At 46.5% G+C, this 25,396-nt stretch overlaps 1 protein-coding gene across 1 annotated transcript in view; it reads right to left on the bottom strand.

The window, feature by feature from the left end:
* CIBAR2 (CBY1 interacting BAR domain containing 2) overlaps positions 1-25,396 on the bottom strand; it is a 274,308-nt gene that overhangs the window by 52,186 nt on the left and 196,726 nt on the right. The window contains exons 7-8 of the mRNA XM_069638286.1: positions 25,128-25,241; positions 1,603-1,704 (exon numbers count right to left, since the gene is read on the bottom strand). Coding sequence (XP_069494387.1) covers positions 1,603-1,704; positions 25,128-25,241 — 216 coding nt within the window. The remainder of the gene's footprint in view (positions 1-1,602; positions 1,705-25,127; positions 25,242-25,396) is intronic.

Here is a 25,396-nt window from a genome sequence, read left to right as displayed (position 1 = left end):
TACCAAATTATCAAGGGGCTTGCCCAAGCACTCGGAAAACTCAACCCATAGGTCTCACTGGGGTAGAGAGGAAATCCTCCAGTTCAACAGGGGCTTTTGGGCATGGAGCGTACCTTGATGGCTTTGGGGTAAACAGATGCATCAAGATGCACTTAGACAGTTCTTTCCGTTGGGGACGGGAACACCACCATTGGTCTTAGGCCATAGGTGGCAAGATCCATTTAAACTAATGCATTTCCTATTGCACTGAATGAATGCCACCTGCCATGTGCTTCCCAAAGGTAGTATGCTAACCCCACCAGAAGATGTGCTCGACCGACCAGTCTACCATCTTGAGAGTCCTCAGAAAACATCACTGAAGAAAAATAAATCTGTCGGAGTCTAAAGTATGTATGAATCGCACCACCTCCGTGGACACATGCCGCAGGCACGGCTCCCCATCCATGCACTCTAGAATGCAGCTATGGCTTTGTCAAATCCGGTCTAGCAGCTCGCATAGCCATCCATACTTAAAACCTTTACATGCCTTAACACCTCTGCAATTAGAACACAGCGACAACCTACGTAAAACTTTGGTCTAGCTAGGCACACATCGAGTCTCCTGCACTAGCACCATCTGAAATCACCAACAGCACCCACCCACGTGTCTGACCTCTGGATTGCTAACTGGAGCCAGTCAGCCTCCTAAATCCTAATCCTGGCAGAATACACACACGCATCTTAAATTAAACTCTGTAGAATGTTGCTATACTTGGAATTCGGTCCCCCAAGAGCATTCCAACCATGAAGTGCATTGAGACGATACAAATGGGAAAATGGCGCTATATAAATGACTACAATACCCTGTTATCTACTGTGATTTATGCTCCTTACACTTTTTCAAATGTCCAATTGTAAAGACTACTTTGTGACTGTTAAAATGGGCCTTTCCAATTCATTAAGGAGCTATTCATGTTAGCAAATAGCACTGTGTGAAATCTGCATTCTTTATTGTAATTGCCTTGGCTTTAAGTTTCGAATCAGAACTAGTCTGCAAAGAGAGGACCTGCAAACAATCCTTCTCGTCACGCATCCACCCTCTGGAACTGCATCCCAGTATCGACTCTGAATGCCCCACAATTCTCCAATTTCACAAATCTCTCAAAACGTGGATTTTTCAACAGCACCCGACCATGGATTAATCTAAATGGACACACAGAATGTAACTCGCAGTACTGCGCTACTGTTAAAAATTGCTAGTCCAAACATTGGCTATCCAAACCTTGTACAGTGCTCTGCTGCACTTGAGCTAGGTCCACACTTTAAACAATAACATTTTAATAAGAAAGTGAATTTCAGTTGACATTTTGAAATCTTTTTTTATAATGCATTATTCTACCTGTGCATCTCTAAAACCAAATAAGTCTTTTGCAGCACGGAAAAACAAAAGGCGACTCCAATTTATGGAATGTACTGGAGTACACCTTTAAGAATTCCATGTGTCAAGCAATGTGTCAACCAATCAGAAAGCTATGTTCTTGAAAGTGATTATTCTTTGATGAAATGTTACTTGGAACGCTGGTAGATAAGGACGTGGTGTAACTATCATAATGCCTCTCTCACCCGACGTCCGATGGACCAAGGCAAGCTGGAAGATGGATTTGTCGCATGTAGTGGTCTTGCATCTTGGGTGCTGTGACTCATACGTATTGATGACCTAAACTCCTACAGAAGATGAGAAAGTAAGAGAAAAAAAATGAAGACCCGGAAATAGGTTTTGCTCTCATAACCTACCCAAATTAGAACACACAGTATCTTATAATCAAAGAACATTGGAAGCACGCTATACATAGAGTCTGGTCTTGCAAGAACACTTAGCAAGCTATAGCCTGCTGCATTAATGCAATTTATAAAACAACCTGCGAGAAGGGGTTGTGGGATCCTGAGCTTATGGATGGACCAGGTATCGAACAATTATAGGAGTGCAATATTTTGGTTTTTTTTATGCAGTTTAAGAGTTTTCTAGAATAGCAAGCAGAAGCAACTCAACATTCTCAAGAGTTGGTCTCTGAAACATCTAAGTGCTTAACAGCTGTAAATCTGTAAAGTTCAGGGCATGCTTGTGGCATAATTCACCTGATAAAGTGACTGGTATACACTGTAAAAACGGTACGTTCCACAGTGCTTCCATCTCATGACAATCACCTTCCTCCACTTTGGTTTGCCTGAAATGTAGCTCAACCTAGAATCTATTGGACTGTCTTTTTGATATGGACTAATCAAAATATGAAGAAAAAAAAAAACAGATTCCGTAAAAAAGCCACTGCTATATGAAACAAAGGATAAGTAAGAAGAGAATGCACTCACTCTTATTGCCAGACAATAAGGAATGGATACATTTTGTGATACAAGTAGGGTGAGCGAGGAGGCCAAGTGCCTCCCCTAGATAGCGGATGATGTGCATGGGGATAGTAGGATCCCCAAGTCAGGGTAGGAGATAGTCACATGGCACCAACTAGGTGCACGTTCCCTTTAAGGGGCATAGCTCATACACCTGGGACGTAGAGACCATATGGGTTAAGGGAAATCAGGCTCTCCACATCCCCAAAGCACACTGGTTTTTCTTCCACTGAATTTGGACACTCTGTAGCTACTGTCCTTTTTAATGGCAAGCGGAACCAGCACGCTTGGCTCCCCCATGAAGGTTGAGGAACCCTACCTATATCTACAAAAGGGAAGAGAGGGCCATGTATTAGGAAGAGACACTGGATAGTCATTCAGCCATCCAGCCATCCATAGTTAAGAACAGGCTAAGGGACACTAGGGAGTGATAACCAGAGGATGCCACACCCCTCCAAGAGAAGGCACAGGCCAACCCCTAGTCCTACATAAGAATAGGAAGACATCCTCAGGGGTGGTGCTTGTTGGGAAAGATTTTCTTTTAGCCGTTTTCCTCCCATAGACTTCTATGGGGGCACCCTTTCTTATTGCGTTGTTTAGACTCCCGTCCAGACTTTTGGGCCTTATGCTTTATTTCCCAAGCCCTTCTTAAGGGGAACCCGACCAGTCCCTTAGCGTGTCAGTACTGAGAGACGATTTGTGTCTCTTTGTGAATTTCTTGTATTGTTACAATTGCCCACATCACCTTAAAGTGAAGTGTGGTTAGGATACTTTGTATCCTTATCTTTTTCTGCAATTACTTTTTTGTTGTGCTTAGGACTGGTGGCAGCGGATATTTTTCTACTATATATTTGTATTTTTACTCGTGCACTTCTGCATTTACAGATTGCTACTAAGGGAGTCTCGCACCCTAAAATGGCCAAATCATGAGACTTTCGCTAGTCCTTTGGCCATTTTGTCCATTGGTATTCTTCCTGCCTTCTCAGGTCAGAAAGTGCCATACATGGAATGGCCTTCCCAGGGGAACACAGCAGCTTTCACAGGCAAATGTGTGGTTTGTGTTAGGCTGGAAGTGGGGGCTGGGACTGTCTGGTCCCAGTGCACATCCTGACTGAATGATCCTTACCATTAGTGTTCTTTGGCAGGCTTCAAGCTCAAATCTTGTATAAAAGGTTGCCAAGTCGTCTATGAAGAAGAGTAGCCAGTTGACTACACAAGGACGACCCTTGCAGCAGACCAGCACCCACTCTGTTGAAATTCTGGTGAATCCATTCTCCTTTGCCTAATCTCAAGGTGACCCTCATTTGTGCTTCGACCCCTGGACTGGTGGGAACAACCATCCTCAACCACTGCTTGAGGATCTCTGCCTTCTGAGACTTTGGAAGTATTGCTGGACCAACTAATAGACTGACCAGCTCTCTCCTGGGCTACCTTGCAGCAGCTGTCGCCCTTCTGAGTGTTGTGATCCTGATTTCATGCATATCTTCCATAACATTAATGATGACGCTGAGACATGGATTAGGTCTTACTTCTTTAATGTCTCATATTAACTGCCTTACAGCTGTCTCCAGCCCTACCTTCCACATTCCATTCTCCCTTGCCTACATTCCACATTCTATTCAGCTACAACATCCCCCCCTTACTTATCTGAATTCATCATACCTAACTGTTCAAGGTGTCCACAATACACAGTCGACTTCTGTTCACTAATAGACCGTTCAATAATGCACAATTTGTGTTCTGCAAATAAAATACTCCATCAGAGCCAGGCCTCGCACATTCCTGTGTCCTTGAATCTCCTCGGTTATTCTCTTATGAAGGTTCCTTCCTCACCAGGCACATTGCGATGTAAAGTTTTTTTTTTTTTAAACTTTTATTTTTGCTGGCAGTGGTAGATGACATACACACACATTAGGCCGATTATGAGATAACAGTGCAAGACAAATGCAATACATGGGGATGTACATAGGCAGCGAGGGATGACCCCCAAGATGAGGAAAGCATAACCGTGTTGCAGAGAATTCAGTACATAACAGTGGAGACCTAGGGAGAACCAACACCGGAGGAGGGGACATCAAGACCGTTAAGATAACTGTTGAAGGCAGTCCAAATGTTTTTTGGCCGGGAACGGGATGGGAGAGTAGTAATATAATCTTCCTCACAGTTTAGGGACCAGGTCAGTAGATTCAGCCATTTCTGAAAGGTGGGAGGAGCAGCACATTTCCAATTTTGAAGGATACATTTTTTGGCTATTATACAACATACATTCAAGAGTTTGGTCTCCCCTCTGACCCCTTCATCACCCCATACTCCGAACAACACCCCCATCGGGTCAGGCTCAATCGTCGCATCACAAATCTCGGACAGTGTTTTAAAGATCTCATCCCAGAATGGGGCAAGTTGGGGGCAGTCCCAAAACATGTGGAGATGGCCAGCGTCTTCCGCGCCGCAGCGGGGGCAGAGCCGCGTATCAGAGCGGGCAAACTTGGAGAGTCTACGCGGGGTATAGTATAGCCTATTCAGTAACTTGTATTGTATAGTGCGGTATCGGAAATTCAGGGATACCTTGCTGGTATGGGAACACAATTTACCCCACAATTGGTCTGTAATGTCGACCCCCAGTTCAGAGGCCCAGTCGTCCCGAGCCCGTAAGGGCGGTGGTGTGGCAGCTGTGAGCTGGAGTTTATATAGCGATGAAACTACCCCTCGGGCCCCACCGGAGTTGGCAATATAGGCAACAGCGGGATGGTCAGGGGGTTCGTTGGGGAACACAGGCCAAGCGGTCCGGAACGCTGCTCGGAGTCTGTAGTATTGCAGCAGTTCCAGCGGTGTACCAGAGTGGGATGGCTTCCAAGTCTGTGGTGTTATAAACACCCCATCCGGATAGAAGTCAGTTAGGGCCAGGTATCCTAGGGACCGCCAGTGACGCGCCAGAGCTATGTCATTCGTGGGTTCCAACCCGGGGAGCTGCCAGGCGGGGAGCCACTTATAGTATGGGTGTTCCGCGGAGCCTGCAGCAAACAACCGCCCCCAGGCTGATAGCGTGGTCTGGACTGGATCTATAGGTGAGTCAGGTACGTACCGACGATGTAAAATTAGGGTCATGATATTGGCGCCGGAGGCAGCAAGGTTTTCAAGCTTGACGCGAGGGGAGGGTCCGGGGTACCAGTAAGTGGCAAATTGTGCCTGCGCTGCTATCCAGTATCGCATCAGGTCAGGGGCCGTGAACCCGCCTCTGTCGTAGGGCAGAGTCATATCCCCCCACTTTTTCCGCACAGCACCGGAGTGCCACAGGAACTGCGCACACAGCCTGTGCAGATCAGTGAAGTATTTCCTGCCAGGCCATATGGGAACATTTGTGAATGTGTACAATAATTTGGGAAGCAGAATCATCTTAACCAGTGATAACCGCCCAGCAAGTGACAACGGGAGAGGGCGCCAGCGCGCAATCTTGGTTTCGGCTAATTCTGCCACTGCTAGGTAATTGCTAGTCAAGAGAGTCGTCTCCTTGGTCAAAGACACCTGAACTCCCAAATATTTAATCCCGTTGGGGGACCAGCGGAGTGGGTATTCAGTGGCCGGCTGGAGCGTGGAGTGTGTGAGGGGGAAAATTTCGGATTTGGTGTAATTGATAGTAAAGCCTGAGTATCTTCCGATACGAGTGATGTCCCGAAGGAGAGGGTCAAGGTGGAGATCTGGGCTCCTGACGAACAGCAGGACGTCGTCAGCGTAGAGTGAGATAATTTCGGGTGTACCCTGGAGGCGTATCCCTTTGCATGAGTGACGTTCCCTGACATAGTCCGCCATGGGCTCGATGGCAAGGGCAAACAGGATCGGGGAAAACGGGCAGCCCTGTCGGGTGCCACGAGAGAGAGGGAATAGGGCAGATGTTTGGGAGTTGACGCGAACCCTGGCGACTGGGGATGTGTATAATAGTTTGATGTATGCGATCATCCCGGGTCCGACGCCCATGTTTTCCAGGACCAACCACATGTACTTCCAGGATACCATGTCGAAGGCCTTCTGGGCGTCCAAGGTGACCGCCACCGCACATACGTTTTGACTGATACGAGCCATGACGTTAAGGAGCCGCCTAATATTGTGTGATGTGGATCTACCAGGGACAAAGCCGGATTGGTCTTCATGTACCATGTATGACATAATGGGAATGAGACGATTGGCGAGCACTTTGGCGAAGATTTCCGTATCCAAGTTCATGAGTGAAAGGGGCCGATACGAACCACAGTCATCGGCTGGTTTGCCAGGCTTGAGGAGAACCGTAATAACGGCTTCACGTAGAGACGAGGGAAGGAACCCAGCCGGAGAGCCTCATTCCACACCTCAAGCAATTCGGGTCCCAATATGGCCACATGCTCCTGAAAGAATTCAGCCGTAAGCCCGTCAGGGCCCGGCGCCTTCCCCTTCGGGAGACTAGATATGGCTTCCACTATCTCATCTAGTGTAATGGGGGAATCCAACTGTTCTCTCGTTGCCGGGGAGATGATAGTGGTGGGTATCTGGTCTAAAAGCTCGCGCATATGGGATTCGCTATGCTCGGGGGGTTGAGAGTATAGTTTGGAGTAGAAGCTTGTAAAGACCTCCAGTATGTCCTGGTCGGACCACTGAGTCGTCCCATGATTATCCTTAACACTGGTAATGTGGGCTTGGCCCCACTCCCCCCTGGCCAGGGCAGCGAGTGTTTTGCCGGGTCTATCTCCCTCACCGTATTTCCGTGCAGTCTGTGGACGACTGAAGTACTGCACTTCGCTGTTAGCCTGTTCATTGAAGGTCTTGAGTTCCTCACTGATCTGGGAGAGTATACCAGGGTCAACGGAGGCCGGGTGGGCCCGTTCCAGGTCTCGTAGCTTAGTTTCAGTGCGTGATAGGGTGGCTCTTATGGATTTGAGTACCCCGGACTCCCTAGAGATAGACGCCCCCCTAATGAAGACTTTGAAGGCGTCCCAGCGGATCCCCCGGGTGGTGTCCTGTGGTGAGTTGTTGTCAAAGTAGGACTGGATATCTGCAAGTATGTCCGCTCTAAAGACTGTCCTGTAGGGCGGCCGATTTAAAGCGCCATGTGTTAATAGTGGGGGCTGGCATGCCCATGTCAACAGACAACAGGATCGGTGAGTGATCAGATAGTGTGCGAGCGAGTATACATGTCTTGGAAACCCTGCCTAGCATAGGACCAGATAGTAGGAATAGATCGATCCTGGACGAACTGTCGTGGACTGATGAGTAAAAGGTGTATTCCCGTGTTAACGGATGTAGAGCTCTCCATGCGTCATGAATGTCAAGTGTCTTGCAGTGGGATGGGAGTCTGCGCGCTGCGCCCGACGGGGGCCTGGGTGCTATGCCAGTCCTGTCTAGGGAGGTGTCCAGAATAAAGTTCATATCCCCACCCCAGATGATTTGCACATCCGTGTATCCTAGCAGTATGGAGACCACCTGGTCAATAAATTCGGGGGAGTCGACATTGGGGCCATAAGTATTTACAAGTAGGTAATCTCTATTGGCAATGGCGCAGTACAGCACAATGTATCTCCCACAAGGATCTATATAGCTCCTATGGAGGACAAACTTAAGAGACTTGTGGATCAATGTTAGGACTCCTCTGGCGCGTGTGGAATAAGAGGTAAAATATCTGTAGGGTCCCCAGGTAGGCGCAATGCTTCTGGCCAGTGGACCAGTGGAGTGTGTCTCCTGCAGGAGCAGTACCTTGCAGCCGTGTCTATTGGCATAAGCCATGATCCTGCGGCCCTTGGTGTAATTACTTAGGCCTCGGACATTCCATGACATTATCGTCACTGACATCTTAGCGCATCAAACAAGAATATCACTAAGCACAATACCCATGGAGGACAATCTCCCACTAGGTGACACTCACGCCCGTGTCCCCCCACCATGTGCCGCAAACTCTGTCTCCAGAACCCCCAATCCCAGGGTGATTGTGATTGAGACGATTGCATGCATCTCTACGGTTTTAATGTACATCCCACGAAATTTGTTGAATTTCAAATAAGAAAGTGAGCATGCACAAATATAGGTGAGCCGGTGTGTAGCGCCCTGCCATTCCGCCACTGCCTTTTTCTAAAACATTTCCCAGGTACCCAACCATACCTCCCCCCGCCCTCACTGCCCACCCCCAACTTGCAGTGTAAATCCCTTGCCCCCCAAAAAATGTGTCACCAACAGGTCCGATTCTCCCCGAGAGGTGGAGCTCGGAGGGCGAAATCCAACAGGGATAAAGCCCATTCTGTGCCCAACAGGGGCACCAAAGCAGTGACAACCAATAAACCAAAACCGTTGCCATTGCAGCGAGGTGTGCTGTAGCCGTGTGGGCGGTTCTTAGACAAAGATGTAGGACAGCCTAAGCTGTCATGAGTAGGTTCTGCGATGGGCGGATCTAAAGACAGGAGCCCATGTCCAGCAGAGCTTTGCGGGAGAGACCAGAATGAGGGAGGTTCTAGGGTTCGTAGACAATACGATGCTCCGCGCCGCAGGGGGAGCATTGTCCGCCGTACTTTGGTCTAGTCTCAGCCCGGTCAGGCGCTGGGGGAGCCTGATGCGATGGATCTGTAGTGCGCTGTTTCCATATGCACGTTCAAGGTGTCAGATGTTCTGGATGGAGAAATAGTGTCCGGCCCGTGTTACCCCTCATCAACCGGGGCTCCCGCTGGGTTGGGGAGCGGTAGGTGCGTCTCAATGAATTTCACAGCCTCCTCTGGAACAGTGAAGAAATAAAGTTTCCCATTATGTGTGATTTTGAGGCGAGCCGGGAACAGGATGGCATACGGAACGTTACGTTCTCTGAGCAGCTTTTTAACTCCGATGAACTGACGCCTCTCCTGCTGAACCGCTATTGAGAAGTCCGGGAAGATCCTTATAGTATGAGATTCGAGGCGCAGGTCCCCCTTCTCTCGGGACAGCCGGAGGATGAGGTCTCTGTCCCGATAGTTGAGGATCCTGGCAATAATGGGTCTTGGGATGTCGCCCGGTTTGGGCCTCGGTGACAGAGCCCGATGAGCGCGCTCAACGGTAAAGTATGGGGACAGGACTGGGTTGCCCAGGAGGTCCTTTAGCAGGGATTCCACAGCGTCTTCCATGCGTCCCTTAAGGGCATTCTCAGGGACACCGACGATCCGCAGATTATTTCTGCGAGAGCGCGATTCAAGGTCGTCGCACTTCGCTTTCACACTGCGCATGTCACGTGATAGGGATGCCACTGTGTCCTGTAGTACATGTATTTCGTCCTCAATGGTGGATATACGATTTTCAGCGTCGCTGATTCTGGTCCCCGCCTGATCCACCCGCGTTTTTAAGGAGGCAACATTGGCATTGATGTCGTCTAATTTCTCGTGAAAAGACGCAAAGTTTTTGGCCATCGATTCCATAAGCGTAGCCAGATCTGGGGGTGCGGGAGTGGGGTGATGGTCAACTTCCAGTTCATCCTGAATGGGCGAGTCCTGTTCCACCTCTCCCCTCGGGACAGCTTTAGCGAATCTGTCCATGGCACCCCCCTTATGGTTCCCCTTGACCTTGCCAGGCATTGTTGTTTTAGGTCCGCAGACAGAGGGCCCGGCCACAGGGGGGGGGGGAAGAGTGTGGTCCCAGGTCAGGGGTGCAGACTGTAGATGTTGGGATTACCCCAGCCGAGATGGGAGCAGGGCTCAGAAGGGGCACGGGTAGGCAGAGATTAGCTGGTATGTTGGAGCAAGGTGGTTCCAGGGTCTGTTAATGGGAAGGTGCTGGGACCACGGGGTCAGCCGCCTCAGTAGATGGATCCGGGGGGTGGCGTCGCGGCACAGGTGAGGAAGCGGGATCTGGCTTAGTAGTTGTTGTCCCGCCTGCCACCCCGCCGAAACACCAGAGCCACACAGGGGTTTGGAGGTCAGTGTCTACCAGGATGCTGGGGCAAGAGGTGCGCGCCCCGGGTAGAGCCCACGTCGAGGGGCGCACGGCCAGGCGTGAGTTCTCCAGGGAGGGGCCCCTGCACTGCCCCCAGCAGGACGTGAGTAGACGGCCGCTCCTCGCCACAAGGGAGCGGAGCCTGTCGGGAGATGTTGGGAGCCGGGGCGCGCTCCAACGACGGTCCCGGCAGCAACCTGCAGACGTGGCAGCTCGCACGGACGGGGCTGCCGCAGCTCGCCACACAACCCAGGGTCCGGTCGGGCCGCAGTCCGCCCGCCCCCCCAGGAAGGATGGACGGATAGGGGGTGTGCTCCGCAAAGGAGCAGCGGGGGAAAGAAGGGGGACAAGCCGGTCATCTCCTGGAGGGGACCAAGTTGGTATGAGCAGCCACTCCTCACCTCGGGGGGAGCCGCTCCGCGCTCCCCAGGGGCCACGACACCCTGCGGGGGACGGCGAGGAAGGCCCACAGCCGGATGGGCAGGCGAGGCCGGGGCGCGCTCCCGCGACGGCCCCAGCAGCAGATCACCGGTGAGACAGTTCGCCCAGAAGACGCAGCTGCGGTTCGCCGCGCAGCCTCGGGGATCACGATCGGGCCGCAGTCCGCCCAACAGATCGCCAGGAGGGGTAGGCGGGCCGAGAGGCGGGGGCGGGATCCGGGTCAGTACCGCGGCCTCCGCGAGGACGAGGGCCGCCCCGGCAGAAGGCTCAGTCCGGGGTTCCCAGGGACGAAGAGTAGCCGGAGTTCTCCTGGAGACAGCACGGTGATGTAGGGTAGCGGCACTATGAAAACGGGAGCGAAACGCACATTGTGGCCGCAGATGTAGGCAGATTTTCGCCGATCCCACACGGAGCTCAGAGGCTAGGCAGCCATCTTGGGCTGCTCCACAGCGCCACCTCATTGCGATGTAAAGTTAATGCTGCTCACAAAAAGAGTTGGAAGAGAGGTTGACAGGTAGCAGAAAGGCTAAGTACAGAGATGGACATCTTGAACTGAGCACTAGCTACACATGAAGCCGAGCAAATAAAAGACTTAAGAGGATGGGTAAGGAAGTAGGCATTTGGGAAGGAGGAGGGAGAGAGAGCAGGCTTGTCATGCCGAAGAACCAAGTGTTTGTGGGAAAGAACATTCAGCAGAATACTTGGCCACCCACTCAACCTGCCAAGCTTCTATGGCCTCCACATCCCAGAGACAATAGTGCCCTACCCGGATTCACCAAGGTAAGGCGAGTATCAAACAATGGAAAGTGTTAGGAAATATTTTTGTTTCGCATCAATGGAGCCCCCCAGTGTTTTGATATTGATGGACTCCAGACTTGACTTTTTGAAGCCAAGTAAAGCCTTTTTTTGCTTCACTTGTTTAGCTCATCTTTTTTTGGGGCCCTTGTGAGTCAGGGTACCAGTGAATTGAGGCCCTGTATACATTTATGAAATTCATTGCATCTGGCACACATCACATGAAAGCAGAGATACTTTGTATCCCTTTTTCTTTTACTAACATTTTTGTTGTATTCAAGATTTATCCAACACAGGCTGTTGGCACCGGATATATCTCAGCCGTGGTTTTTATATTTCACTTGTGCATTTCTGCATTTTACTGCATGCCTTTTTGTAGTACCAGATACTAAGACTGACTGTGCCACATGTTTTACTTCTTCCAGCCTTCTCAGGTTAGGAAACCCCCACGTAAGGCAAGCCCTTTCCCAGGCAAAGCTTTGGCTTTCCCAGGTAAAGTGAGTGTTTGCATCTGGCTGGATGCGGGGGATGGGACTGACTGGTCCCAATCCACACTCTGTCCAGGGTGATGTTTGTTGCTGGGCAGACGCGAGGCAAGAGGGCATCCAGGATTGGACAGCAGATGACCCTGGCTCAAATCTACGATTATAGAATGACTGCTGCAGCCTGCAGATTGAGTTAATCGCTCAAGCCAAGAATACTACAAAGAGTTGCCACCAGTTGAAGTCCCGTGGACGGCTGTTGAAGACTTGCAGCATTGCCTCCAGTGAAGCCCTGTTCCTCTGGACTGATTATCTCATTGGTCCATTCTGTCGGCTGATCAGCTCCGTCCAGGGCCTCTGGTGTGCACTGGTCACCGTTCTGAGTTTCAGCTTCGAACTCTGCAGGTCTCCTCCTTCTGAGCTAGGAGCAGTTTCATTGTTTATTTATTTGTTTGGTTGGTTGGTAATGCGCACCAAACCCTTGGGTAGACAGGCGCAACAGAATTAAGAAATCTTAAAAACTTAGTTACAGTGCAAAGGTAGCAATACATAGAGCAGGTGATTGCGCCAGGAACAAAATACAAGATACATCAAGTACATAGCAATAGTCTTGGTAAGTCAGGAAGCATTAACATGAGTATCAGTATACGCGCACATACATATACACATATGTATATACAACTTTACATGTCTACGTCATCGTATATTCATGGTGCATACAAATGACAAAGCAGACAACCATGCGTGCATGGTTAACCAAAGTACAGTGTGATTTGGCAGAGCAGGGGTCATGTAAGGACCGTAGAGGAATGTAAAACGTCAGTTAGGTGTCATTGATGTGTAGCCAATTGAGAATCTTATGTCTGAATTTAGTGTAGGGTTGTTCTAGTCTAAGGTCAGCTGGTAATTTGTTCCAACATTGTGCCGCTTCAATAGGGAAGCTGGTTCCTCCCGCTGTCGAGCGTTTGAACCTGGGAATCTCCAACATAGAGGAGTTGGCAGATCTCATGGGACGGGTAGCTATTCTCCTAGTAATTTTGTCCATTAGGTATGGAGGTGCTAGGTTATTCAGGCATTTGGATGCGAGGGATGCTGCTATGAGGAGAATTCGGTCTGATGTTTTCAGCCGGTTAACCTCTTTCCTGAATACAGTAATATGCTCTCTGTAAGGAATGTTCAATACTGCCCCCAGGGCGTTATTCTGCAGTCTTTGAATTTTATCTGTAATATATTTGTTGGCTCCTGAGTACAGGGCATTACAGTAATCTAATATTAACATAAGAGCATTGGCTAGAGTAGTGCAGCTAGCTCTCGAGAGGTATGGTCTGGAAGCTCTGATGAGTTTGCAAGTATAAATTGTGGATGAGGCGAGGGAGTTGACTTGCTTTTTGAGAGAGAGAGGAGTCTAAGTAGAATCCTAGGGTTTTAACTACAGACATCACCTTGATAGGGTGGTTATCAATGTTAAAGGATGTGTAGTTTGGGCTAAGTTTTTGGATATTGGCTACAGAACCTAGGATTAGTAACTGTTTTTCGTCATTCAGACAGAGGCCATGGGATGCCATCCATGCCCGAATGAGGGTGTGTATCTTGTTCGCCAAGGCTGAGTCCGCCTCGAAGTTGCCCGAAAGGGGTATGAGGATCTTCGTGTCATATGCATAGTTAGTGTAGGTGACACCCAGTCTGTCCAACTTGTCGAAAAAGGGCTTGGTGAAGATATTATACATAGTAGGGGAGACGCAGGAGCCTTGTGGGACCACGCAAGTTATTTTGATAGGGTCGGCAGAGGCTGAAGTAGAGTAGACTCTCAAGGTCCAGTTAGCTAAGAAGGATTGGACCCAAGCTATAGCATCTTCAGTAAAGTTGGCGGCAGATTGGAGGTGGTTGCATAACACTGCATGATCCACCAGGTCGAATGCTGCTGACAAGTCCAGTAGGAGTAGCAAAGCTATTTTTCCATTATCCTTTAATTCTTCAATTTGTGTCTTAAGGTCTAGCAGCTCTGCTTCAGTGCCATGGAGAGGGCGGAAGCCCGATTGTCGTGAGCCAAGAAGGTGGTTGGCTTCCAGATAGTCCTGGATTTGTACGTAAGCAGCTCCATCTAAAATAATAGGTAGAAATGGCATGGTGGTGATGGGTCTAATTGGTGGGGATAGTGGGGAGGACCCATGATTCTTAAAGATTGGCCGGTACTGTATTAGTTTTAAATGAGGAGTTTATCAGCTTGGAGATAAAGGGGGCTAGGTCTCTAGCTGCATCCTTTATTATCTGTGCTGGGCACGTGTCACCTTTTTTTTTTTTAGCAATTTTGCATTGTAAGGACGAGATTTTATTCGATAGAGCATTTTGTATGTTAGTACACCATGCTTTATCCTTTGGGGCATTGTCTATCTGTTGGATTGGGGATTCCAGTTCACGGAGGATGGAGAATAATTCTTTAGTGTTAGATTTAGCTTTCTCAATCCTGTCATTGAAGGTATTCTTTTTAGCTTTGGTTATTTCTTTTTTGTACATTTTTGCAAATTCCGTTAGATTATTTTTGTTATTTTCAGAGGGGGGATTGACGCCAAATAGACTGGAGTTTCCTTTTTTGTGATCTTAGGTATTTGAGTTGGGGAGTGAACCAGGCGTTCAGGTGCGCTACTTGCCTAGCTTTGTGCAGTTTGACTGGAGCAATCATGTCCAGTGCCTTATTCATAGCATTATTGAAGGTATTTACCAATGCGTCTGGGTTGTTACTTTCCATTCCATTGATGGCAGGGAGGAGAAGAGGGATACGTTTTTCAGCAGTAATAGCCTTCTTACTTCTGGTAGGGAGAGGCGGTGCCATGTTATTGGACTTAGGGCGGAGGAGGTCTAATGCGGCAGAGAAATTTATTAAGTGATGATCTGTCCAAGATTGTGGATGTTGCAGTTTAGTTCGGATACCGAGTCAAGGGTCCTTCCTTTGATGTGCGTTGGGGAGATGACTTTTTGCGTAAGACCGTGGTCATTTAGTAAGGCTGCAATATATTCAGCATGTTTGTTGTCAGTATCATTAAAGCCTAGATTGAAATCTCCCAATAGTAGTGTTTGAGTGTGATCTTTAGTGTTGTCGGCTAGAAGACTGGTTAGGCGTCTTCAAAGGTGCCTAGTGGCCCAGGGGGTCTATATCAGATGGATGGTTAGAGTGCGATTGTTGGAGAGGGGCAATTTGGCAGTGAGTACTTCACAGGATGTGAGGGGAGCCGAGGTGGCAAGTCTAATAGAGTGGGTTGTTTTTAAGATGATGGCTAGGCCACCACCTCTGGCATTAGGCCGGTCCACTCTAATAATTTGGTAGTTGTCAGGGACTGCTAGCATGAGAGTTGGTTCTGCGGCCTCATGTAGCCAAGTCTCAGTTATGGCAAGTAAATCGAGACTGTCATTGTTTAAGATGTCTGCGATTTCAGTAGCATGGGCTACCACTGATCTAGAGTTAATGAGGGACCCTGTTAGCATTAAGGTACTGTCGGAGTTGGCAGGTAGCAAGGTTTTGTGCGAGAGGGTATTTCGGGAAGTGCGATTTTTGGAGGGAGTTTAGTCAGTCATTGGTAGTTTGCGTTAGTGTGGAAGAGGGGTTTTTAGACCGGGTAATAGTTTGATTATTAGCATTGTTAGGAAGGTTTCTATAAGGTTCATAGATAGGAGACACTCTAGACCCAAGTCTCAGGTTTCTATCCTTAGGAGGGTTTGTTTTGATGGCAGTGGCCATAATGGTTATGATGGCACAGGTAAGTAGTGCAGACTGGGCTAGTTTAGTCAAACAGGCAGAGGTCATTGTCAAGCTAAGCTGGGGTCATACTAACATCTAAGTGTTAATTCAGTATAGGTGAAGGGGAGTGACTTCTGTGCTATACCTAGCAGATGCTAGTTTAGTTAGATGCTATGTGCTAAAGCTAGTTACAGTCATAGTATGGGATGCAACAAACGTTTTCAAGTACTAAGTCCGGGAAGTGCAAACATCTAGATTCGAAACAATGCCTATGGCTAAAGTGTCCTCAGTATTAGTACTCGAGTGCAGTTTATAGAATAGGATACATTGATAATTGTGCTCGTCACATGGGTTGCTTGCTGAGCTTGTGTGTGGTGATCATCGCTGCTACCCACTTTCATCGTGCCCTAGGGTCTCATGTCATCATGGGACGTATGGTGGTGCATCTTTCAGGGTACCTGAGACGTCCAGCTATCCAGAATCAGGAACCGTCCCACCAGAGTTCTGTACCGCCACTTAGCTGGAACCAATCCAGATGCCGAAAGTTACCACTGCATCTATGACTCATGTAATCTCAGCAAAAGAACCTTTTATAGAAGAAAGTTTGTCTCTAGAGGTGGTGCCTAGCTGAATCTCAATAAGGGAGACAAGCCTGGATCCCCCCTTCCCTTCATAGAGTTGTACAGGGGCAAGGTCCTGACCCTACCCTTTCCCTTGCCTGTCATGATTGGTCATGAATCCCCCCATGGGCTTTCCCCTAAGGCAATGAGATTGGAAGGGGAACTCCTACAAACTTGTATTCCTTTGTTCTCTACTATTTGAGACTCTTGCATCTTTCTTTTGGTTTGGCCAATACTTGGTCAGTCTACTTAAAAGACTCCTATCTCCCTGCAAAAGGATACATTTGGACTTGTGACCTTTAGGGTACCAGGACCCATCTATTCTATGAAAGGTTCTGAGTCTTGCTTTAATAAGGCTTTGTATTAGGTTTCTATCTCCTTTAAAACTGGTTTATTTCTGACCTTTGTCTTTTGTCACTTGATTTACTATATTACTGCGATCTATAATTCTGTTCGAACGAACATCAAAAATTATTTATTGGGTGTTCTGTAGGGATGGCTCTCCAAAGTGAATGTACATACGTCAATAGTATATGTGTAGTAGTTTACTTGCCTCCGATGTTTTATTGGTGTTTGTCCAAGGCCTAAATTAATAGAACTGTATTTGTATACATTCTGCCTGACTAGTATCATCAAGAGCGCTCTGCATGTGCTTAAATGAACTGTTCACAACCCTCACACGCTCCCAAGATTCCTAAGCCTCACTGCTCAGTCACCCTAAATTAGAGTTTGGCTAGATATTAGTGACTTTCCCTGTTGACCACAATAGGTTGGACTCTCAAGATCTGTCAAAAGGGTGGATTTTGAAAATCCTTTATGGTTACACAGCCATTACCAAAAGGTTGTGGAAAAATCTCAATTATTTAGGTATGATGATATTTTTTGAATTTATTTATATAGCGCTCCTAACCCAAGGGTATCTGGGCGCCCATTTTACAGGTTATCATTGCATAGAACCGAAATTTACAGTAAAATTCAATAAGTACAATAGAGATTACAGTGTTAAACATAATTGCATGTAACATTTATATTTGTACAAAGGTTAATTTACAGTATTATGATATTTACATGTACAGTTCTATGAGAGTTTAGGCAATGTTATACAATAATTGCAGTTAGCTGAGAATGAGTAATGCCTAGTTTGGTACGATATGCTTTATGGAACATGTTCATTATGAAATAAACATTGAACGTATTAATTCACAATGGTGAAGGGAAGTAGATCTCTTAAATCTATTCACACGACGTTATCCAAGTACAGGTGGGAAGAAATTACACTTTTCATAATTCAGAGAGACTGTGGGTTCTTTCCACCTGCTTCTTAAAGGAAGATAGCAGAAGGTTAATTATATTTATTGGTGGGTGCCTCATGCAAGTGCTGACCCTTCATGTACATCATAAGTACTTAATCCCTGCTTAGGGATATAGTTTGGTCTGGGATGGTGTTGGGCATGGGTTAACTGGGATATCACCGAGGTCAACAAACGGGGGGAGGGATTGTGAGGGGAGGGGTTGTTGAAACCGCATTGCCCTATAAATGTTAGATGTATATTCACGCTCGCTTTTCATACTTACGAAAACTAACTAAAAACACAGGGGAAGAGTGTTTCTATGTCACCCCAGAGGCAGTGGGCAAGAGGCATAACTCGTACCAAAATCAGTCTTAAAAAAGGTCATCGGGAGATCTCTTGACACTTTGGCAACTGGTGATGCAGTGACCACCCACCAAGGGAGTTGCGCAAGGAAAAAACAGGCCAGCCCTGGTTTAGTACAATGCACCCAAGACTGGTGTCCAGTCAAAGGGTCCAATACATTGTTTCGAACTGCAATAGTTTCAAATAAAAAAAGACCGAAAAAAATAAATATGAATGCCTTTTTTAAATGTCTTTTTTTTTGCGTTCGTATAGGAAAAAAAATACGAGTTTTCCCCCAAAAAAACAGGGGTTTGGGGGAGACCTCCTGCCCGTTCGTCCTGATATTCGATGCAAGAAGCGCTTCCGTATGCAGAACAAGAACCGCTACACGGAGGGGACTGGACTCTGTTTACTTCTTGTTCACATTGCACGCACAGAAGACATTTTGAGGAGCTGTAGCCTATCTCATTGGAGACAGATTTTGTTCGATTTCTGAAAAAACGAAGCCGAGGCTACACTCCATCTGTCTACTAAAGAGACAGATTGGGTTAGTTTTCTGTTTAAACTAAGCCGAGGGGATTCACCCATTGGGCTTTAAGAAATGTTGCTAGGTTCATCCCAATCCTGAAGAAGACAGATAACCAACCAAGTCGAAACTATTTACTAAGAAGCCTGTTTGATAAAGAAGATTTATTTGCATGGGCACTAATAGTCGGTAATATTTTTTGTCTGGAGTGAACTACTATCATCAAAATATTGGAAGTGTATCTGCATTTACTCTACATAGGAATTGTACTTGCATTCATTCATCGTTTACAGAAAAAATCTAAATTGAATGCTTTGATAATAATTGTCTTTTGGAATGAACAACTTATTTAAACAATGGAATTGTTGTTGCACTTTCTTACATTTCCACTAAAAAAAACTTAAATGAACTGTTTTAGGAATTGCATTAGCTGAATGAATGTATGAATGGCAGCTATATAGGATGTGTGTTTTTTTTTTATAAAAATGAATTAAAGACGTTCATGATGATTTTTTTATCATTTTTTATCACAATTTAAATAAAATAAATGGATGATTTGATCGAATACCTCTTGCCTTGTCCTTCAGTTGCTCTCATCTTGGCACCACCACTTGTTTCTTATGTGAAGAACCATTGCAACAGGATCACCATGGTCAGGCAGCAACAGGAGATCTGCAGTGGATGAACAAAGGAGCAGGTCCTGCGTGTCTTCTATTGATGCAAGAAGGCTAAAAATGCAGGAGCAGGCATCTTGAAGTACAAGCTGAATATCCTCCACGTTCCAAGGATGCACTCAAAACAGCGGCAGCAGCACCAATGTAGCCCAGGAGTGAGCAGGACACTGTACCAGTGGGTCCAGGGACACATTCAAAGGGTCAGAAGGCACAGTTCCTTGAGAAGGGGACGAGACTGGTTGTTCCCACCAATACATGGGTCGAAGCACTGACAACGGTCTTCTTGAGATTATGCAAAGGAGCAGGATTTCACTGGAGTGGATGCTGGTTAGATGCAGGAGTCATATTTTTGGTTGCTAGCAGGCTGCACTTCTTTGTAGGGGTCCTGGCTAAGGATCTGCACCATTCAAACTGGCAGTGGCTATCCAGTCCTCAATAGCTACTGCCCATAACATATCCCAGCAACAGATATTCAGGCACCTGGAAGTGGACTGGCCCTAGACAGTCCCAGCCCCGACATCTGGGCTCACACACAAACCACCCATTTCCTGGGAAAAGCAGCAGCTTTCCCTGGGAAAGGTCTTCCCATATAAAGCAATTCTGAGGGCAGGGAGAAGACCAAAGGCAGCCAAAGAACAATATGTCCAAAGGACAGGCAAAAACTATGCCACCAAGGTGAACAAGTAGTGCATGGGTAAAAAGCATAAAACAGAGGTTCGTCTGCTGTCACCAGCCCATCCAAGGTACATTGTAAATGTAACCAAAAAGCCATTACAGAAAGAGTTACGAGGACACAATGTATCCTAACCGCACTTCACTTGAGGGTGAGGTGTGCAATTGTAACAATACAAAAAATCCATAAAGAGAGACATAGGTCCTCATTACAAGTATGGCGGTCTGGAAATAATGGGGCAGATAGCAACGTACCGGTACCCTTTCTGGACCACCATACTACAACGATGCCGGTAGGGGCCAGGAGTTCAGGCCCTTATTAGCATGGTTGTCATGGAAGCTCCGGCACCGTTACAACGGTGCCGGTGCTTCTGTGTCCCCATTTCCATGGAGCCTTATAGGACTCCATGGAAATGGGGAGTAACCGTTACTGCCACCACTTGTGATATCCGGGTGGCATCAGGATATCAGGAGGCGGTAACAGGTCCGCACCCCAATAATAAAAGTGGACTGATCAGTTTCTCCATAAGAAAAAGCACAAAGACAGGGGAAGTAAAGCACATGGCTTTACTTACCTCCTAAATGTCAGGCCAGGATGATTGAAAACAAAGCAAAATGATAAGGTGTCCCATAGAAGTGTACAGGAGGAAAGCGCAAAAAGAAAATCTTTCCTAACAATTGGTGATACACGTTTAGTATTTTCTACACAGTGGTGAGAAAGGCCAGAGGGTGAAACAATACAAGCAAACTAAAATGAACTGCTGATATGGAGAACTATAATTTTATTTGAGCAATGATCCTCTGTATTTTGCAAATGTATTAATAATCTTATCTTAACTCTGAAGAAATGTAATTTCGCTGTTAGGTGAAAGCCATGGAAAGCTTGAATGTGGAAACATCCAGTGAATGGGTGGCTGCCAGGTCGTACTCCCCCGATTGGAAGCAGACTTTGCATTCAGTTACCAACTATTCTAATTAACTATTGCATTGGCACCCGTTCTTTCGCTATCCAGTCTGTACCCAGCATGAGAACAAAACGCCATATCAAAGACAACTAAGGAGTTCTGCTACTGTCGGGAATTATGAAGAGACCAGAGGGAACCAACATATTTGTGCTTCCTTCCCTTACTTTGGCTGGCACAGATGGACTGGGATCCTCAAGGATTTCTTCTTGCTATGAGAAGCCTTGCGGTCTATCCTTGCACTGATCAGGTACCAAAATTCCTGCGCACTGGTATAGGATAGAGCCCAAGGCTTATGTTTACGAAAACAAATGACAAAAAAAGAACCTTCCATGAAATGTAGGGACTTTTCAGTGCAAGTTAATCCCTGTAGTGATGAATGTACTTCAAAACCCCCTATCCTAAATAAAATTGGATGTTGTCCCTTGGAAGGGGGCAGGCCAGGAGCCATCAAAATATGTCAGTGTGTACAGGTGTATGACTGACATGCACCCCACGCTTCACCCTCTTGTGCACACCTTGCACTATCCGCTAGTCTGCTGCGACAGTATTTAAAAAAGAAAAATAAGGACTATTAAATGGTATGGAGTATGGGTCATATTGAGGAAAGGGGCCTATGGATTAGGAGTACAGTAGCACTATGTTGACTTCAACAGAGTGGTAAGCATGATGGGCACCGGCTGCCTTAAAGTGACAGTGCAATTTTTTCCACTTCGTATCAAATCACCCATCTGCCTTCTTTTTCTCTAGTTTCAGGGTTTCCTATGTAGGAATAACTCCTGTAGGCAGATAAATTACATTTTATTATCATCTTTCATGATGACTTTCTTTAATGATTGTTCTTCAAGAGTATTCGCTCTGCAACTTTAAAAAAAAAAAGTGTTCCGTTTTGAGATCCCGTACATGGGTGGAGGTATTCAGTGTTTATGAAAATCAATGAAGCAATATATAAACAAGGTGATATTGTTCCACCTTTCAATTTCTAAAACATATTGAATATCACAAATATATTTTATTCAACATTTATGCACAGAAGACATAATATACAGATAAAATCCATATAGAAAAATGTATCTCTTGAAACATAGAACACATTAAAACCAATAGTGTCATTTTGCACTCCGTTTTTAGAAAAAAGAAGCAAAGTACAAACATTATGTAATTCTATACTTCTCTTCTAGCCCAACTTGTCTAAGTTTCTGTCCTCTAGGCTTGATTCCGCCGGACATTAATCAGGGGCTGTTATAATATGTACGTGTAGCCTACTTCACGCAATCAGGGCATCACCCTCCTTTCCAAAGTTCCGGTGCGTCTCAAACTTCTTCAGACCACCTTCAACTTCAAATGTTGACCACGCATCCCTTATATTGCCAGAGGTGAATGAAAAGGTAAAAAAGTACTGTTCAACCAATGCAGATTCGCTGTTGAACTGCAGTCAAAATAATAGTGCTGGAAGAAAGCAAAGGGGGTTACCCATGTTGCTGCTTTGCAAATGCCATCCAGGGGTACATTTAGCTGGAAGACAAGGGAGGATTGCTTTGGCTATTGAACAATGTACATGAAGACCTTTGGAGGAGAAAGACCCAGGGAGATGTGCACAAATAAATCCAGTGGGTGATAGTGGGTTTGGAAGTTTGTTAGTCAGCATTCCACCCAGCAGAGGTGTTGAAGAACCTCTGTAGATAAGTGAATTGCTGAGTTACACTCCAGATGATACTGTAGTACACTTTCTGCATAATCAACCATATAGTAAAGGAAACTGGGAAGAAAATGTCCAGGGTTAATATGAAATTCGGTAAGTACCTTTTGTAAGAAGGAAGAGTGTTTTAAAGGAAAACCTTGTCTTTATGAAACACAATGAATGTTTCTCCTGAACACACGGCTTGTAGTTCACCAACCCAGCGACCCTAAATAACGCCCACTAAGCACATGGTTTTCAATCAAGCTAAGTGTTACGCTCCCCTGGTATCCACGGGGATGCCACCCACCCCTGGTTGGATAATTTGCACTCTCAAACCTTCTACCGGTCCCTTGGTAAGGCCTCTGGTTAAAGATGGGTCTTAATATTGTAGAAGGTGGATTCTCCGTCCTGCTCATCGTGGCCGGGGCGTGTAGATTTGGGGGCGAGCAGCGACCAAGTTACTTCACTGGTGCAAGCCCCCCTGTGGGAATCCAGGCCTGCTGCGACTCCGTAGGTTTGCTGCTTTACAGTCTTTATATGCAGTTCTTATGTTCCTCTTAGTTCGAATAATGTCTTGCTTCTTTCCTTTTAGGTATGGAAAGGTATTTTGGTGTGGTCATGCAGTTTGAAGATGAGCATGGGCGGGTAGGTGAAAGCGCGGTGTGCGCGATGCTGTCCGGTGAGTAATGCACGATGCGTGGCGCTGTTTCGCCTTTTATATTGCTAACTTGTGTCTTTTCTCTCCTTGCAGGTTGCGATGTTCCTCGCCGAGCGCCATAATGGTCCAGCAATGATACTGACCAGGAGATGACTACCCAGGTAAGAATTGTGTGACTTTCTTCATTCGGGAGGAAACATGAGTAAACGCTTAATAATGCTGTCTTTCTTTCTCCTCTTTCCAGGTTATGGTATTCCAGGATGCATGCGGTGCCGGATGATGGAGTTTGTACCTTCAGGTAAGTGGAACTGAAGTCGGCGATGGATTGAAGACAGGATACTGTTCCAGGTAAGTTTCGTAGTGTTCTTTCTCTCTCTGCAGGTCCTTGGTTTCTGGTAAACTGGCATCAAAGAACTGGACACGGTGAGCATTACGCTGCCCACAGCAGAATAACGCAAAGCATGTTCTGCTGTTTGGGTGCGGTTTAAATAGTCTCAGGTGAAGTAGTCCAGGTAAAATAGTCTCAGGCCTGCCACACCCAAAAGACTAGACCGCATAGCTCAGTTCCTTGTAACTGAGCTATGTGTGTGCCTCCATGTTGGCTGAACCCCCCTCAGCCCCCCCCCAAGTTAAATAGTCCCAAGTAGTAAATAGTCCCATTCTAATGTTGGTCTTCCTGATGGTTAAGTGCCAGGACTGACTCCAAGAGAGTCTTGGATGAGGTTTCAAGGCCTTTGACCTGGCCATAACTGGAAGGCTGACTTGCCAGTGAGGGCCAGGGGCAAGGGCCATGACACAGTCTAAATAAACAATCCATTAATTCAAATGGTTTGTGAGCCAAAACTACATAAATCCCCACACATGGTGGGGAGGATTTTTATGGAGGAAAGAGGTGAATGGAAATATCACCATACCACCAGGTTTTAAAGAGAGAAATCATCAACAGTCTGAATTAAGTTTACCTTAAATTGCTGATAAGTAATTTGGGCAGGATTCAATTTAGATACCAAGTTCTTACATACTCAAAGTAAAGGATAAGCAATTCACAGTGGATCGACATTGTTGCCCAATGCCAAATTGCAGACTGAGGGCTACCATGATGCAGCTCTAAACCTGCAAGTTGAAGCTTAGGCTGGAGCTACTTTCTCAGCTGCAGACTACGAACTTGCTGTTCAATAGGATTTGCGTGCCCACTGGGGATACCCTGGTGGAAGGGACCATGGATCCCTAAGGGATAAAACCAGAATCAAGCCTTTTATTGCCTTTGCAGTGAACCCCACCGATACATTTCTCAGAGTGAATGTAGGACAATGTGCAGCCACCTCGAAGGAATCGTAGGCTAATGAGTTTGGGAAGTCCTCTGTACTTAGGATACCAGTGTTAGCCTCTGCACAGGAAGTGAAGTTGTCGCACTGGTAGACCAGTGGTCAGTTGTTAGAATTTCCTTGGGTCTGTGATGCAAAGGAGAGAGAAACCAGCCGAGGCGATGGAGAAAAAGAAGTGTATTAGTCTGCATTTATTTTGTCTCCTTTCCAAAGGAAGGAGTCTGATCAGTTCTTCCCACCATTTGAATTGACAATCGTAAGAGTAACATAATGTGTGTAACATGTGTTGGACATCTGACAAAAATAGCTTGGGCTTGGACACTCTAGGCAAGCTTGTGGAGAAAGGATCCACAACATTGTAGGCGTCAAGACCGCATGTAGAACATGTATTACATGCCATAAGTGGTGCTTAATGGAGCAGAAATGAGAGTTAGCAGTGCGGCACATATACCTAAGCTTCTTTGAAAAATGTCTTAGGCTATGAAAATCGCTGTCTCCCGTCTATGTAATAAAGGGTTTTCCGCAGGTATGGAAGAGGGGCTGGAGTACTGCAAGGAATTCCAAAACACATTTTCTGATTACATTTCACATACGACTTAGAGATTTTCTAAAAGAAAGATTCTCTTTTCAAACCCACCTCCATATCTTTTTCCAGATCACAGTTTTCTAGATTCTGGTAAGCGCTCGAGTAGACTTCAAGAGCTTTGGCGTGGAAAAGCATCTCGATGGTTAGGAAGTCGGAGAAGATTTGCTAGAAAAGAGAAACATTACCATTAATCATCTTCTGTAGGTTTTTGACATCACTCTGTCCGCAAGGATGTCTAGCTTACCAAAAAAGAGAAACCTTGGGTGTACATTAGTTCCTTTTTTGTGACTGCTCATTAGAGCTCGAAGACATGCTTGCTA

The sequence above is a fragment of the Ambystoma mexicanum genome, chromosome 1q (genome assembly GCF_040938575.1).
Source record: "Ambystoma mexicanum isolate Mex_15411 chromosome 1q, UKY_AmexF1_1, whole genome shotgun sequence".
NCBI classification, from domain to species: Eukaryota; Metazoa; Chordata; class Amphibia; order Caudata; family Ambystomatidae; genus Ambystoma; species Ambystoma mexicanum.
This window is presented reverse-complemented; position numbering and strand designations above follow the sequence as displayed.